We start from the raw sequence: 18,077 nt of genomic DNA, 5'->3' as shown, positions 1-18,077 counted from the left end.
CCCTGACACCGTCACTTTTCAATGAGCCACAGACTGTTGTATTTAACTCACAATGGCATTGCAGAAACTGAAGAGGGCGTGAGAAGCTTGGACAGATGGATAGAGGACAGCTATGGGGGGGCTTTTGGCATCTGAGGAGAAGTGGAAGGCAATGTGGAGTAATTATATTAGCTGGCATTCTGGTTGAATGATCAGCTAAACAATATCGATGCTAAATCTTCACCTTTGTTTCAGAGCACCATTGAGTTAATGGGGACAATTTAAACTGGGACTACTGTTTCAAGCTATCTGCAGATTCAAGAAGGCAACACTGCCTCAGTTATACTGATGCCATGAAGGCTAGAAACATGACTTTAAAAAACACCTTATATTCTGGACCACATTCTGCAACAAATGGTGGGCAGATGGCAGTTTCTGTGACCACAGAATCCTGGAATACGTTACGTCTTGGACTAGATATTATCGAGATATAAATCTCTTTTGGTGAAGAGCTGGTCAAGAAATTCAATGGGTTTCTTCCTCCCTCCCACTAAGCAAAACTGAATTTGCAGTGAGACTGGCTGGGCTCAGGGATTGTTTGAGATGCAGACCTGGTTTGGACACTTTTGAACTTCTTGACCAGCTCTACTAATAACCTTTTGGGAATTACAACTGATCTGGTCTGTTATTTCACCTCAGTGTTGTTGAGCACCTGTGTTGCTAATAGTTCAGCTTTACAACCTGTTCAAAATCTAGCATCACAGCCACCCACTCCAGGTGCTGCATTCCATGATTTGGCACTTTGGGTTCTATGGGCAAATAACTATCGCAGATTCTGCAAAAGCGGTCCAAGGAATACACTTTAATCAGGGAATAATACTTCTCCTTGGGAGTGTTCTCAGTGGTACATCAGAGCATGCTCTCCCTGGAGCTCAGCCACCTGTTTAAGCAATGTTCTGTTTGGGCTGGAACATCCTGAAAAAAGTCCCTCTTAACCTAGCAGTACAACTGCGTAGAGCCTCCTTAACTGAGGAAAAAATGGGAGGGGAGATTCTTGCTAGCCGGCTTGCATAACCCCGCCCCTGGTTATTTCATCTTCCTTACAAGGCTAAAGCAAGAGGCTTTCCTTTCTCTGTCTGCCCCCAGCTCTCAAAAGCAGCAGAACAAGTGGTAGGATCCTACTAGAGTGCAGACGGGATGTGGAGGCTGGCAGAGATGGGGAGAGAATAAAGAACCGAGCAAGCAGCTGCACTCTAGCTCCAGCAGAGGATGGGAGCGGAGAATCATTATAATCTTTATAAATCCTAAAACAGATTGTTCGAACCAGTTCTTCCAAAGAAATATGAGAAGCAGCTGAAACCGACAAAAGATCACTGAAAGGAAGGAAATGCAACATGAGAGGTAAATATGTCCTTTGCTGGGAAGTTTTTAAGAATTTGGCATTGTTTTCTTTATGGTAAAAACTTTCAAATATGGGTTCCTAAAATGAGGGTCTCAAACCCATCTATAGGCACCTGACTAAAACTTTGGTCTGATTTTTTTTTTAGGGGTGTTGCTCACCTGCAGCTCCATTGAAGTCAGACCCAAAGCTTTCATTCAGGTTCTTCTAAATGAATTTTAAGTCTCTTACTGTAGGTAAAAAGAAAAGGAGGACTTGTGGCACCTTAGAGACTAACACATTTATTTGAGCATAAGCTTTCGTGAGCTACAGCTCACTTCATCCGATGAAGCTGTAGCTCACGAAAGCTTATGCTCAAATAAATTTGTTAGTCTCTAAGGTGCCACAAGTCCTCCTTTTCTTTTTGCGGATACAGACTAACACGGCTGCTACTCTGAAACCTTTCATTACTGTAGGTACTGGCACTTCTGCTTTTCCACTTTGCTGAGACAATTGCAGCTGAAAGGCTTGGGAGAAAAAGCCGGTAGAGTGTATCGTTTAAAGAAGTCACAGTAACAAAAACTAATTTAGGATTGCACTAAACACGAAGCTTTTGTCTCCGAGGATAAGGGAGATCCTTATGGTGGGAGATATGAAAATTGAAACACTATTATAGCACAGTATTTATGGTGTATAGGTGACCTCCTTCCTTCAACATCCACATTCTGATGTGCTGGAATTCTTGTGTCTCTGCGTCTGCTTGAGGTACTGTAGCTGGAATGTAGGACTCTGGTTTGATTTCCTAGATTATTTAATTGAAGCAAGCTGGTCTTGTCTACATATTCTGAAAATTGTTTCCAGATTCTAACTGTTTAGTCTCTTTGAAATTTAATTTCAGAACTGCTGAATCTTAAAGGGGAAAAAGAGAAAATATCTTATTAGTGCAAATCTTGCCGTCCATACCCGTGCAAAACTCCCACACTGCTCTCGGTGGGCACCTAAGGACTGCAAGATTTGGCCTATTCGCTGTAAGATTCAATGGACCTGATCTTCAGCTGGTGTAGATCAGTGTATCAGCAATGACTTCCTTGGCACTATGATTTAGATTGCTGGGGGATTTGGCCCTATGTTCCTTTTTCTTTCCAGGTGAGCTGATGGATTTCCATATGCTCTTATCCACCAGGTAAAGCTAATGAAGGTTAATTCAAGAACCTTGCTGGGAACAGTGACGAATCACGAGCCCAGTGTATTATTTCCCTTAAACGATAGCTACAGATTCCTGTCAAAGGCTTCAGGGCAGACTTCAGATAGGCACACCTTGAGTCGGTGAATTCAGCTGTCAGGGATGGAGGTGCTACGCCGTTCCTCAGTCTTTGCTGCGGAGGTGATGGAGGTTTTTGATCGGTCTCCCACTGACAAGGAGCTGGTATCCCAGGCCAAGGTGCTCTGCAGAGACTACATACATTCCCGGCTGCTTCGGGCTGGCATTGGCTGGAGCAAACCAGAGCACAGTGCACCCACGCCTGGCGGCAGACTGGCTGAGGTGTCCAGCGTGCTTCTGCGACTAGGTAAGCATCCATGCTGTGGCTGCGATCAGGGGACCTGTGGGGGTCCCTTCAGGGCACTTCTGACTAGACGAGGAATGGGTGAAAGGCAGGGACTGCTGGGTGCTAAGAGGGCGTCCCACACAGCCAAGACCTTATTTGCTGAAAGAATGAGGTGTTATTCTCTGCATTCAGCAGGGTGAGTTGACCTCCATGACAGCCCAATGCCAGTCTACAGTTACAATCTTATCTGTATAATTCTGCTAGTGGTAAACTTGGGCTGCTTCAATTGCTCACCTAGGTAGGGGGTGACCGAGTTGTAGGGATGCTTCATTGGGGGTCTTCCACTTGGACTGTGTGCATTAGAGAACCTTTTAATGGCTGCATTTCAGTAACAAAGTGTGACAGTTAATCCACTGCCATCTGCCTTAGACTGTCTCTCTGATTCACTCAGTTGGACAGGAGTCTTCTCTATTGCTTCTGGCATTGGGGCCATCCATGCTTGGAGGGGTACGGCCAAATCACTAGTCCAGGGAGCTTTGCACAACCTGGCTTTGCCTGTGCAGTTGTGCAGGAAGAAAAAAGATGCAAGGAGCAAATATGTGGTGGTGATGGCTAGATGGCATCCAGCCAGCAAAGCACTAAAGGCTGTATCAGCCTAACACCATTACTATGTATAATTACCAAGATCTGAATGTTGGGTTGTAGGAACAGGTGGTGGTGGTGGGGTGACCATAGGGGCTAACGTGTGCAGTGCTGGCATCAAGTGCATATGCTAGGTGGCACCGCTAAGGCCTTGTCTACACTAGGCAGGTAAGTCGACCTAAGTTACACTACTCCAGCTATGTGAATAACGTAACTGGAGTAGACATAGCTTAGGTCGACCTTACCTTAGGTCTGCACCTAGGGTTGCCAACTTTCTAATTGCACAAAACTGAACATCCTTGCCCTGCTCCACCCCTTCCCCAACGGCCCTCCCCTGCCCCACCCCTTCTCTGAGGCTCTGTCCCCCACTGACTCCAGCCCCACTCCCTCCGTCACTCGCTCTCCCCCACCCTCACTCACTTTCACTGGGCTGGGGCAGGGGCTTGGGGTATGGGAGGTGGTGAGGGCTCCAGTTGGGGGTGCGGACTCTGGGGTGGGGCTGGGGATGAGGGGTTTGGGGTGCAAGAGGGGGCTCCAGGCTGGAATCAAGGGGTTTGGAATGCAAGAGTGGGCTCAGGGCTGGGGCGGGGAGTTGAGGTGTGGGAGGGGCTGCAGGCTTCGGGTGGGGTTGTGGGCTCTGGGGTGGGGCCAGGGGTGAGCAGTTTGGTGTGCAGGAGTGGGCTCCGGCCTGGGGCTGAGGGGTTTGGAGTGTGGGAGGGGTCTCAGGGCTGAGACAGGGGTTTGGAGTGTTGGAGCGGGTGTGGGAGGGAGCTCAGGGCTAGGGTAGGATGTTGGGGTGCAGAAGGGATTATGGGGTGCTGGCTCTGGGAGGGAGTTTGGGTGTGGGTTCTGACCTGGGGCAGAGGGTTTGGGGTCAGGGCTCTGACCGGGCGGCACTTACCTTAGGCAGCTCCCAGTTGGGACTCCCTGCCTGCCCTGGCTCTGTGCTGCTCCTGGAAGTGGCTGCCATGTTCTGCCCTTGGCTGGAGGTGTGGCCAGGTGTGGCCACCCCCGCAGCTTCCATTGGTCATGGTTCCCAGCCAGTGGGAGCTGTGGAGCTGGCATGGGGGGTGGGGACAGCGCATGGAACTTCCCTGTTCACCCCTGTGCCTAGAGTCCACAGGGACATGCCGGCTGCTTCCGGGGAGCTGTGCAGAGCCAGGGCAGGCAGGGAGCCTGCCTTAGCCCCGCTGCTCCGCCATCCAGACTTTTAATGACTTTTAGTGGTACTGGTCAAAAACCGGATGCCTGGCAACCAGTGTTCCCTCTGGATCAGGGCTGGGGCAGAGGGTTAGGGTGCAGGGGTGTGAGGGCTCCAGATGTGGTGGAGGCTCTCAGGTGGAGCCAGGGATGAGGTGTTTGGGGTGCAGGCTGCCCCATGGCTTCGGCGGGGAGTGAGGACTCCCCCCAGCTCTCTCTCCCTGCGGAGGTTGGGGGCAGGGCTAGGTTGGGGCCAAGGGAGGGGCATCCCTCCCCCAGCTGCAGCAGGTCCTGGCAGGTTGGGTTCCCTGAGTGCCTGCGCAGCACTTAATAGGCTGCTGTGCGGCCATGTGACCGCACAGCTTACAGGGAATATAGCTGGCAACCCTATCTACACCGCGCTGCGTCGACGGGAGACACTATCCCGTCAACTTCCCTTTAGGGTTGCCAGGTGTCCAGTTTTCAAGTGGAATGACCAGTCGAAAAGGGACCATGGCTGCTCCGGTCAGCACCACTGACTGGGCTGTTAAAAGTCTGGTCGGCAGCCAGGGGGCTTTGCACACTGTCCCCACCCCAAGTGCCAGCTCCACAGCTCCCATTGGCCGGGAACTGCGGCCAATGGGAGCTACGGGGGTGGTGCCTGTGGACAGGGCAGCATGCAGAGCCACCTGGCTAGGAGCCAGAGAGGGGACATGCCGCTGCTTCCGGGAGCTGTCTGAGCCTGTACCCCGACCCCCTTCCATGCCCCAACTCCCTGTGCCAGCCCTGATCCCCTCTCACTCTCCTAACCCCTCAATCCCAGCCCGGAGCACCCTCCTGAACCCCAAATGCCTCATACCCAGCCCCACCCCATAGCCCATACCCCCAGCTGGAGACGGAGCCCCCTCCCACACCCCAGCCCCCTGCCCCAGCCCAGAGCCCCCTCCTGCACCCCAAACCCTTCATTCCCAGTCCCACCCCAGAGTCTGCATCACCAGCCGCAGCCCTCACACCCCCTTCCACACCCCAACCCCCTGTCCCAGCCCTGATCCCCCTCCTGCCCTCCGAACCCCTTGATCCCAGCCCAGAACACCGTCCTGCACCCCAAACCTCTTATCCCCAGCTCCACCCCAGAGCCTGCACCCCCAGCTGGAGCCCTCACACCCTCCTGCATCCCAATCCCCTGCTCCAGCCCCATGAAAATGAGGGTGGGGAGAACGAGCAACAAAGGGAGGGGGAATGAAGTGAGTGGGGGCGGGGCCTCAGAGGAGGGGCGGGGCAGTGGGGGCCTCAGAGGAGGGGCAGGACAGGGGTGGGGCAAAGGTGTTCAGTTTTGTGCGAGTAGAAATTTGGCAACCCTACTTCCTTTACTCTTTTCATTCCGGTGGAATAACGGAGTCGACGGAGAGCGCTCTGCCATCGAGTTAGTGGGTCTTCACCAGACTTCACTAAATCGACCCCCGTTGCATCGATCACAACAGCGTGGGTCTCTGGTAAATGTAGACATGGCCTAATTGCCAGAATGTTCTCCTGCAGAGAGGAGTGATAAGAAGGGGAGCATGATTCATTGGGCCAACCAGTGGCATCCTGCCCTATATCAGCTTGTACTAGATGTACAGGCATGCTGGGGGTACCGACAGCTGGCGATCCTGCATGACTTTTTGCCCATCCTATTAATATTTAGCCTGTGTTGTCTTAAAGTCAGCCAGTTCTCTCCTAGTCTCCTCCTGTCACCATGGTTTGGAGAGTACTTTAGTGTCTAGTAGCCCTCCCTGTCCAAATGATCTTCAGCTCACTTTTGGCCAGAACACTACCATTAAACTAGGGATTCAAAATGCTGCCTGAAGCAAACTTCCTATAAAATAAATCCTGTGGACCTGACCCTCTGCTGGTCTACTTCCATTGACTTCTATCTGTCTGCTTGCAGTGTGCTTTGCTGATTTACATGTGCTGAGGATCTAGTCCAGTATCTCTCCCAGCTTCTCTCCCTCTTGTCCCTTCTGACTTCTCCTTCCCCTTTCTGTATCCTGGTGACTCTTTTCTTTGGTCTTTGTTTTACAGGCTGCGGTTTTCCCCTCAGATGAATTTTTCATCCTTTTCTATTCTTTCATTTATTTTTTTCCTCTAAGTTCCTCTCTCCCTCAGACATATTCTTCTCTCCTGTTTTGGTTTTTCCTCTCTTTTGCCATCTGTGTCTTTTCTTTCCTTTTCCTTCCATTCCCTTTCACCTTTTTGGTCTTCTCTCTTTCTCCCCCATCTGCTCAGGTGGGGTCAAATGTGGGTGGCAGAAGTGTTTTGGAGGGCGAGCAGATGGCAGAGTGAATTTGAAGGCGTCTCCTTGACGACTGTCCTGACTCTGTTACTGTGCTTATATTCAGATGGAAGGATTTGGCTGATAGTCCTAAGAACTTGGCTTCTCTAAGCAAAACTGTTTGGAATGGAACCACATATAGAGGATACAAGGGGAAAATCATCCTTCATATTAAGCTATATGGTCATTTCCTGATCACTTGTTCAGAAAGATTGCTGCCCACATGGCCTTTCGCTCTTCCTTCCCTTTTCCTGTCATAAATAGTCAACTGCAGCAAAAGGTGTTAAACCACTGCTGTTTCCCAGGCATGTGCCCGGAACCTGAGCCCCAAACTGCTGCATCAACTGGTACAGCCAGCTAAACCAGTTCTTGCCCAGTGACAGTTGCTGTGAGCACTCTGTGTATGTGAAGGAACAAAGCATTCCTAGTTCTTTTGCTTATGCATATGGATGGTAAGGTAAGCTGGCAAGTGAGCATGGTGAGCCAGCGAGTGGGCATGGACATACAGTGGGTAAAGGGAATTCTGTACTGATGCTCTTACAGAGCTCACAGCTGAGGAACAGTGGCACAGAGCAGTGAGACACTGTGGCTGCTAATAGGACTAACTGGTTACAAACAGTAAAAATAAGTGTGCAGCTTTATTATAAAAAAACTCCTACAAACCAACCATCCATCTATGTCTGGAACAACCACAATCATTGTGTCAGCCTTGCCACCACCAGCTGCATGTCCGCCTGGCTCCTGGTGCGAGCAGACTCGCAGGCATTAGTTGATGAAGGGAAGACCAGCAGTGCTCACGCTGGAGTACTGTCAGTGAATCCTCGGCCGCCCTTGGGGGCAAGGTCCCCAGTTGCTGTAAACTACCATGGTGCCATTGATGTCAATGGCATTGCGTCAGTTGCACACTGTCCCCACCCCAAGTGCCAGCTCCACAGCTCCCATTGGCCGGGAACCGTGGCCAATGGGAGCTACGGGGGTGGCACCTGTGGACAGGGCAGCATGCAGAGCCACCTGGCCGCGCCTCAGTTGACACCAGCTGAGAAACTGGCCTTCCTGAGCTTAACTAGAATCAGCGCAGTACTCTGAGCTCCCCATGCACTGTAAATCCCCTGTGTTCTGCTGGCCAACCATTAGTTGGTGTGTCTGTTCTTCCTTGGCAAAGGGAAGATTTTGGGGACCAGCACAGGCCATAAAATGAAGAATTTATCCCTTAGAGTTCTCTCTGTCCTACTGGTTCCCCCTCTGCCATCTGTTGTGGCTTCCATCAGCATTCAGTGCTGTGTAGATGTGCCCATCTGCTTTCTCACAGTTTTCTTCTCAAGCCTGCTGGATGATCATAGAATCATAGAATATCCGGGTTGGAAGGGACCTCAGGAGGTCATCTAGTCCAACCCCCTGCTCAAAGCAGGACCGATCCCCAATTAAATCATCCCAGCCAGGGCTTTGTCAAACCTGACTTTAAAAACTTCTAAGGAAGGAGATTCCACCACCTCCCTTGGTAACGCATTCCAGTGTTTCACCACACTCCTAGTGAAACAGTTTTTCCTAATATCCAACCTAAATCTCCCCCACTGCAACTTGAGACCATTACTACTTGTTCTGTCATCTGCTACCACTGAGAACAGTCTAGAGCCATTCTCTTTGGAACCCCCTTTCAGATAATTGAAAGCAACTATCAAATCCCCCCTCATTCTTCTCTTCCATAGACTAAACAATCCCAGTTCCCTCAGCCTCTCCTCATAAGTCATGTGTTCCAGTCCACTAATCATTTTTGTTGCCCTCCGCTGGACTCTTTCCAATTTTTCCACATCCTTCTTGTAGTGTGGGGCCCAAAACTGGACACAGTACTCCAGATGAGGCCTCACCAATGTCGAATAGAGGAGAACGATCATGTCCCTCGATCTGCTGATGTTTACTTCAGACCCAGGGGCAATTGACCAGAACAGCTGCTCAAGTGGACAGTCTATTCCAGAATACAGAATTCTGGAATGAGTGTGCTTCCCAATTGTTCCAGAATAAAGTAATTTTTATTCCAGAATAAGAGTGTCCACACCGGAAGCTATTCTGGATAAGCTATTCTGGTCAGTTTCCCCACATAGACGAGCCCTTACTTGTTGAGAATTGCCTCCAGCCTGGAATGAGAGGGGGATGTAGATCTTCAGCAAGAGAAGAGGAACTTTAGGTCCTCAATTCCCAGCACCAGTTTTGTAACTCAGAGCCCAATCAGATTCCTAGATCCACAGACAGAGGGTCCTTCCATGTGCGGATCTGACCTTACCTTGTGGCAGATTGGGGTCAGCCTCTCCACAGCACACAGTCCTTCTCTGGGCCCTACAGAGGGTGCTTTGTGGGTCCTGGGATCTGTATTGTGGGTGAGGGCAGGCGGCGGCAGATATTTCCACCCCCCTGCCCCCCCTCCACTGTGAGCATTATTAAGTACAGGGTGGGCAGATAACACATCCATAGTCTCGCCTCTGCTCCACAATGGGGTTGTGTGTCCTTGAGGCAGCTGTTGGCTGCACTGCCAGGGAAAGGGTTGCTGAAGTTGGCTTGACACTTCCCATGGGCTCCATGCACCTGGGAAATGTTTGGACACCCCTGCATCCTGCCCGCATGTGACATTAGTGGTGTACACTCACTCGCTAAGGCCAATTCTACACTACAGAGCCTATGTTGGCATAGCTAAGCCAGTACATGCCTATGCCAACATGGTAACACCACCTCCCCCAACATCAGCTAAGCTGAAAGAAGCACTCTTCTCTCGGCACAGCTGCATCTACACGGGGGGTTTTGTTGGCATAGATATGTCAGCTAGGGTTTTTTTTTTCACACCCCAACTGACGTAGCTATGCTGACAAATTTAGCTGTGTAAACCTGGCCTAATGCTAGCATGGACTTTGCAGTTCGGGTGAAATACGCTCTTGTATTCAGGAAACTTTTTTATCTTAAAAGGATAAAGGCTAGATTCTAATCTCTGTTAGGCCCATGTGTGTTGGGAGTAAGCCCAGTGAAGCGAATAATTATTCCTGATTTGATGTTCATGCGGCTGAGACAAATCTAAGTCAGGTTTCCTCAGGGTATCCTATGACATGAAAGTACTCTCATCCTGGAGGTGGGTAGGGGAGAGGGCGTTCAAGACAATCCCCACTAAATAGAAATCTCAGGCACCAAGATATGCAGCTTTCAGTGTCTCACGCTATGACTGGAGACAATGTGTTTTCACTGAGTTCTTGGTACACTTAACTAGCTAAGGAGCAGTTGCCACCTTTGCCTAGGAGTAGAGGAGATGTAACAAGCAGGGTGAAATGTTAGACCTTGGCAGTGTTTCTTTGAAAATAGCCATTTTAAGGAAACCTTACTTCATGGGGAACAACTTCTCCTGCTTACTAACGTTGACAAATCTGTGCTGAAGGGGGATAGGATAGCCCAGCAGTTGGTAATGGGGGATACGAAATCTTTCATCTCTTGCTTGCCAATTCAAATCCATCCCCACTCAGAAGTTAGAGCAGAGGAAAGTGAGATGGGACTTCTGTGTCCTTTACCCAGCTTTGCCAATGGCTTCCTCTGTGACTCTGTCAGTCACTTATCCTCCCTGCCTCGGTTTACCCAGCTGTGAAAAGGCTATAATACCTACCCTGTAGGATTGTAGTAAGGCTTTTCTAGGCCATGCCATAAAGCACTTTGAGAATCTCAGAGAACAGGTGCAAAGCAGGAGAGGTTGGAAGCCACAATCCATCTGGTAGCAGTTCAATGACTTAGGGGAACTTCGTGGCGTTCTTGGTCTAGTTCCATTATACTGGGCACTGGTCCTAGGCAATCTAGTACAGGGGCAGGATCTATATTTATTTAATAAGAATGGCAGCGGAGACTAAATATAGACGAAGCTTAGGCATGCCAAGGTCATTCAAAGTTGCACCTGTTTAACTAAACTAGCGTAAGTGGTGATTTGGTTAAAACAGTGTGGAAACTTATCATCTGATTTAAACCTGGTTTATATCGGTTTTGCTTACTTCAGTAAGTGATATAAACCACATTTAAATCAGATGATGAGTGTCCACACTGTCTGGCACTAGTTTAAAATAGCTTTCGTTGAACTGGTCCCACACTTAATAGAGCCAAGGCTGCAGAAGGGGCCCGTCCAGGTCTATGTGACAAAGCTGCCATTTCTCCTCTTCGTGCTCTTTCACAGTCGTGGGGGGAGGGGGGAGAAATGATGACAAGCTGATTGCTGAGATCACAACATTCATTACACATGATCCCAGCTGAGCATGGAGAGAGAAGGCTGCCGCCAGTGTAATGTGCTCTCAGAAGCAGCATGACCTTGTGGGTAGGAGCTGGCTTGGGAGTAAGAAGACCAGGGTAATGTCCCCAGCTCTGCCCCTGACTTGCTGTGTGACCTTGGGGGAATTGCTTCCCCGCTCTGTACCTTTGTTTTCCTTGTCTATTTATTTAGCTCCTCAGGACTGGGACTCTTGCTATGTGCATGTACAGCACCTAGCACCACGGGCAGTGCCTTTAGGCCCTCCTGTAATAAAACCAATAATGAAGAATAATAGTGCTCTGCCAAGTGCTTATCCTATTCCCCTCCTCCACCATACAGATATTTCAGCTAGCTCAGAACAGGCTATCCCTCATGTTCGGAGGGTAAGGCTGTGTAACCCTGAGATGGAGGAACAGTTCTCCCATATCGTATGTAACATTCCCTCTTATCAGCGTCAGCCATGCATTGCTGGGTTTCCTTTGTTAATCAGATTGCATGGAACAATTGAACCCTCAGAAGAGTCGAAACACTTTATGGAATACTGTGAAGCTGTGGGGGTTGCTTGCTTAAATATTTAAAAACTGATGTCAGAGGTTGTATAAATGGGGTAAGGTTTAGTAGCTAATAACAGCGCTTCCAGAGTCTTTAATTTGGTCAGGGAAAATCCTGCCTTTTCGATCCCATCTATGCTACAGAACCAGATGTGCAGGAGGATCTGGTCACAGACAGTTGAGACGTTGTTCTCTGTGGAGATAGAGGTGGTTAGGGACTATTTAGAAAAGCTGGACGTGCACAAGTCCATGGGGCCGGACGAGTTACATCCGAGAGTGCTGAAGGAATTGGCGGCTGTGATTGCAGAGCCCTTGGCCATTATCTTTGAAAACTCGTGGCGAACGGGGGAAGTCCCGGATGACTGGAAAAAGGCTAATGTAGTGCCAATCTTTAAAAAAGGGAAGAAGGAGGATCCTGGGAACTACAGGCCGGTCAGCCTCACCTCAGTCCCTGGAAAAATCATGGAGCAGGTCCTCAAAGAATCAATCCTGAAGCACTTACATGAGAGGAAAGTGATCAGGAACAGTCAGCATGGATTCACCAAGGGAAGGTCATGCCTGACTAATCTAATCGCCTTTTATGATGAGATTACTGGTTCTGTGGATGAAGGGAAAGCAGTGGATGTATTGTTTCTTGACTTTAGCAAAGCTTTTGACACGGTCTCCCACAGTATTCTTGTCAGCAAGTTAAGGAAGTATGGGCTAGATGAATGCACTATAAGGTGGGTAGAAAGCTGGCTAGATTGTCGGGCTCAACGGGTAGTGATAAATGGCTCCATGTCTAGTTGGCAGCCGGTGTCAAGTGGAGTGCCCCAGGGGTCGGTCCTGGGGCCGGTTTTGTTCAATATCTTCATAAATGATCTGGAGGATGGTGTGGATTGCACTCTCAGCAAATTTGCAGATGATACTAAACTGGGAGGAGTGGTAGATACGCTGGAGGGGAGGGATAGGATACAGAAGGACCTAGACAAATTGGAGGATTGGGCCAAAAGAAATCTGATGAGGTTCAATAAGGATAAGTGCAGGGTCCTGCACTTAGGATGGAAGAATCCAATGCACCGCTACAGACTAGGGACCGAATGGCTAGGCAGCAGTTCTGCGGAAAAGGACCTAGGGGTGACAGTGGACGAGAAGCTGGATATGAGTCAACAGTGTGCCCTTGTTGCCAAGAAGGCCAATGGCATTTTGGGATGTATAAGTAGGGGCATAGCGAGCAGATCGAGGGACGTGATCGTTCCCCTCTATTCGACACTGGTGAGGCCTCATCTGGAGTACTGTGTCCAGTTTTGGGCCCCACACTACAAGAAGGATGTGGATAAATTGGAGAGAGTCCAGCGAAGGGCAACAAAAATGATTAGGGGTCTAGAGCACATGACTTATGAGGAGAGGCTGAGGGAGCTGGGATTGTTTAGTCTGCAGAAGAGAAGAATGAGGGGGGATTTGATAGCTACTTTCAACTACCTGAAAGGGGGTTCCAAAGAGGATGGCTCTAGACTGTTCTCAATGGTAGCAGATGACAGAACGAGGAGTAATGGTCTCAATTTGCAATGGGGGAGGTTTAGATTGGATATTAGGAAAAACTTTTTCACTAAGAGGGTGGTGAAACACTGGAATGCGTTACCTAGGGAGGTGGTAGAATCTCCTTCCTTAGAGGTTTTTAAGGTCAGGCTTGACAAAACCCTGGCTGGGATGATTTAACTGGGAATTGGTCCTGCTTCGAGCAGGGGGTTGGACTAGATGACCTTCTGGGGTCCCTTCCAACCCTGATATTCTATGATTCTATGATTCTATGTTCTGCCTTGTGGTGTAAATGGGACCTGAACATGTTTTAAGTGTTTGTCCCATGCCATGTGCACACAACCCACCCCAAAAGTTTTTTGCACAATGCTGGAAGTTGAGTAACTCCCACCTAGACTACCAAGGTATGTCCACGCTGCGAGTGAAGATGTGACTGTAGCATGGGTGGGCACACCTGAGTGAGCCCTAGCACAGGTACCAGTAGCAATGAAGACACGGCAGCATGGGCTAGCAACCAGAGTACATATGGTCCCCAGTGGACTTGTACACTGGTTGTTAAGCCCATGCCGAAGCCTGTGCCACCACATCTGCACTGCTGTTGTTACCCAGGCTAGCTAGATTAAAGGTAGCACAAATATAACCCCCTGTGCTATAGTGAGACCTTCACTTGCAGTGTAGACATGATAGAAACCAGCTTGGAGACCATTTATGTTCTGCGAGGGTCCTACAACATAGTTCATTGCCATTTGTGGTGGAGAGAGGACTTCCTTTTCTCTTGGTGGTCTTCATGCCGATACATGCCTCAGGCTCCCATCCTGGAGAACTACCTGGAGGCCTCAGTGTTCTGAAGTTTAAGAGTCAGCCAGGCAGATGGCAAACCATGTAGCCCTCTGAAGAACACCCAGGTCTCCAGATCTTCCTCTGTGCCCATGTTAGTGTAAAATAGCTGAACTGACACTCTTTGCTCTGCCCGTTGAATGTTTCACAGCCCCAGGCGTGTTCTCAGTTTTCATCAGCTTCCAGGGCTAGTAAGGCCCTTTCCTCCAAGGCTTTTCTTGTTGTGTAGAAAAGGGTGTGCCCCAGGAGAGCTAAAATAAAGGGAGGCACTTGCACCTCAAGTATAAAAAATCAAGATATTTTTGCTTCTGTTGATCCTTGTCCTGCCAAGAGATGAAACCACAGTCACTGTGGTCAGATCTGCCAGGGCAAGAGAAAAGGAGGGTGGGGTCCAGTGGCTTAGTAGAGGATTAGGATAGAGTTCCTGAGTTCAAATCCCACCCCAACACTGGCTCCCTCTGCGGCCTTGAGAACACCACTTGGGCTGCAATTCTGCAAAGGAGCTGGGAAGCAGATGTAAGCCTTTCCCCCATGAATGCCAGCAGCATAGGGCGGGGGGAGCTCTCTGCCACATGCAGCACTGGCACCTCTGGTTGTGCTCCCCTACAGGAGCTTTTGCTGCGCAGGAGGTAGCAGAGGCTTGTGGAGGTCAGAAGGAAGTGGGGCTGGCTGGGGCAATATGCTCACAGGTACTACCAGTGCTAATGGCCAAGCGGCCCCAGAAATGTGTGTACATGCAACCAGCCGCCCCTTGGTCCCTGGCCTGGCCTCAGCACCAGTGTGGGGATGGATTTCCTCTTTCACCCCTGTGCCCTGACTCAGTGTTCCCATCTGCAAAATGGGGGCTGAAGGGAAGGAATATCCTCTCCGGAGGCATGGTGGCTGGGTTGATGTCGTCTCCCTCAAGGGGATGAGCAGAATGCAGTGTGGCTGCGCTGGCATGTGCTGACTCCAAGTCCTTGTTTCCAGGGGATGAGCTGGAATACATCCGACCAAACGTTTACCGGAATATCGCCCGCCAGCTGAACATCTCACTGCACTCCGAGACCGTGGTGACTGATGCCTTCTTGGCAGTAGCTGCCCAGATCTTCACGGCAGGTACAGATGTCTGTCTGGGCTGGCAGGGGGAGGAGCAGGAATGGGGCTGGCTTTGAGTGCAAGGCTAGACGAGAGGGTGGGGGCTGTGTTGCAAATCTGCCTGGAGCTGGGCTCTTTTGTAGCACACACTGCACTACTCATTTAGAAAAGAACTCCTCTGGACTGTCTCTACCTATCATACCACTGGCTGGGAAATGCCCCATTATCTGGGAGGGCTCTCTCATTCCAGGAATATAGTAGCAGGGATCTATTATCAACCACCTGACCAGGACAGTGATAGTGACTATGAAATGCTAAGGGAGATTAGAGAGGCTATCAAAATAAAGAACTCAATAATAGTGGGGGATTTCACTTATCCCCATATTGACTGGGTACATGTCACCTCAGGACGAAATGCAGAGACAAAATTTCTCGATACTTTAAATGACTGCTTCTTGGAGCAGCTGGTACAGGAACCCACAAGGGGAGAGGCAACTCTTGATTTAGTCCTGAGTGGAGTGCAGGATCTGGTCCAAGAGGTAACTATAACAGGACCGCTTGGAAATAGTGACCATAATATAATAACATTTAACATTCCTGTGGTGGGAAGAGCACCTCAACAGCCCAACACTGTGGCATTTAATTTCAGAACGGGGAACTACGCAAAAATGAGGAGGTTAGTTAAACAGAAATTAAAAGGTACAGTGACTAGAGTGAAATCCCTGCAAGCTGCATGGACACTTTTCAAAGACACCATAATAGAGGCTCAACTTACATGTATACTCCAAATTAAAAAACACAGTAAAAGAACTGAAAAAGAGCCACCGTGGCTTAACAATCATATAAAAGAAGCAGGGAGAGATAAAAAGGCATCTTTTAAAAAGTGGAAGTCAGATCCTAGTGAGGTAAATAGAAAGGAGCATAAACACTGCCAAATTAAATGTAAAAATGTAATAAGAAAAGCCAAAAAGGAGTTTGAAGAACAGCTAGCCAAAAACTCAAAAGGTAATAACAAAATGTTTTTAAGTACGTCAGAAGCAGGAAGCCTGCTAAACAACCAGTGGGGCCCCTGGATGATCGAGATACAAAAGGAGTACTTAAAGACGGTAAAATCATCTCAGAGAAACTAAATGAATTCTTTGCTTCAGTCTTCACGGCTGAGGATGTTAGGGAGATTCCCAAACATGAGCCATCTTTTGTAGGTGACAAATCTGAGGAATTGTCACAGATTGAAGTGTCACTAGAGGAGGTTTTGGAATTAATTGAGAAACTTAACAGTAACAAGTCACCGGGACCAGGTGGCATTCACGCAAGAGTTCTGAAAGAACTCAATTGTGAAATTGCAGAACTATTAACTATGGTTTGTAATCTGTCCTTTAAATCAGCTACTGTACCCAATGACTGGAAGATAGCTAATGTAACGCCAATATTTAAGATGGGCTCTAAAGGTGATCCTGGCAATTACAGACCGGTAAGTCTAACATCAGTACCAGGCAAATTAGTTGAAACAATAGTAAAGAATAAAAGTGTCAGACACATAGACATAAATTGTTGCGCAAAAGTCAACATGGCTTCTGTAAAGGGAGATCATGTCTTACTAATCTATTACAGTTCTTTGAGGGGGTCAACAAACATGAGGACAAGGGGGATCCAGTGGACATAGTGTACTTAGATTTCCAGAAAGCCTTTGACAAGGTCCCTCACCAAAGGCTCTTACGTAAATTAAGTTGTCATGGGATAAGAGGGAAGATCCTTTCATGGACTGAGAACTGGTTAAAAGACAGGGAACAAAGGGTAGGAATAAATGGAAAATTTTCTGAATGGAGAGGGGTAACTAGTGGGGTTCCCCAAGGGTCAGTCCTAGGACCAATCCTATTCAACTTATTCATAAATGATCTGGAGAAAGGGGTAAACCGCGAGGTGGCAAAGTTTGCAGATATACTAAACTGCTCAAGATAGTGAAGACCAAAGCAGACTGTGAAGAACTTCAAAAAGATCTCACAAAACTAAGTGATTGGGCAACAAAATGGCAAATGAAATTTAATGTGGATAAATGTAAAGTTATGCACATTGGGAAAAATAACCCCAACTATACATACAATATGATGGGGGCTAATTTAGTGACAACTAATCAGGAGAAAGATTTTGGAGTCATTGTGGATAGTTCTCTGAAGACGTCCACACAGTGTGCAGCAGCAGTCAAAAAAGCAAACGGGATGTTAGGAATCATTAAAAACAGGATAGAGAATAAGACGGAGACTATCTTATTGCCCTTATATAAATCCATGGTACGCCCACATCTTAAATACGGCGTACAGATGTGGTCCCCGCATCTCAAAAAAGATATACTGGCATTAGAAAAGGTTCAGAAAAGGGCAACTAAAATGATTAGGGGTTTGGAATGGATCCCATATGAGGAGAGATTAAAGAGGAAAAGACTATTTAGAAAAGCTGGACGTGCACAAGTCCATGGGGCCGGACGAGTTGCATCCGAGAGTGCTAAAGGAATTGGCGGCTGTGATTGCAGAGCCATTGGCCATTATCTTTGAAAACTCGTGGCGAACGGGGGAAGTCCCAGATGACTGGAAAAAGGCTAATGTAGTGCCAATCTTTAAAAAAGGGAAGAAGGAGGATCCTGGGAACTACAGGCCAGTCAGCCTCACCTCAGTCCCTGGAAAAATCATGGAGCAGGTCCTCAAGGAATCAATCCTGAAGCACTTACACGAGAGGAAAGTGATCAGGAACAGTCAGCATGGATTCACCAAGGGAAGGTCATGCCTGACTAATCTAATCGCCT

The 18,077-nt window shown here is 48.7% G+C and overlaps 1 protein-coding gene across 2 annotated transcripts in view; it reads left to right on the top strand.

The window, feature by feature from the left end:
* Nucleotides 1-1,089: 1,089 nt before the first annotated feature.
* Nucleotides 1,090-18,077, top strand: part of BOK (BCL2 family apoptosis regulator BOK) — a 43,602-nt gene continuing 26,614 nt past the window's right edge. For both annotated transcript variants that reach the window (XM_074964204.1, XM_074964203.1), the window contains exons 1-3: nt 1,090-1,380; nt 2,541-2,925; nt 15,173-15,301. In XM_074964204.1, the coding sequence (XP_074820305.1) occupies nt 2,703-2,925; nt 15,173-15,301 (352 nt within the window). In that variant the 5' untranslated portion in view covers nt 1,090-1,380; nt 2,541-2,702. The remainder of the gene's footprint in view (nt 1,381-2,540; nt 2,926-15,172; nt 15,302-18,077) is intronic.

This window comes from Natator depressus, chromosome 9 (genome assembly GCF_965152275.1).
Source record: "Natator depressus isolate rNatDep1 chromosome 9, rNatDep2.hap1, whole genome shotgun sequence".
NCBI classification, from domain to species: Eukaryota; Metazoa; Chordata; order Testudines; family Cheloniidae; genus Natator; species Natator depressus.
This window is presented reverse-complemented; position numbering and strand designations above follow the sequence as displayed.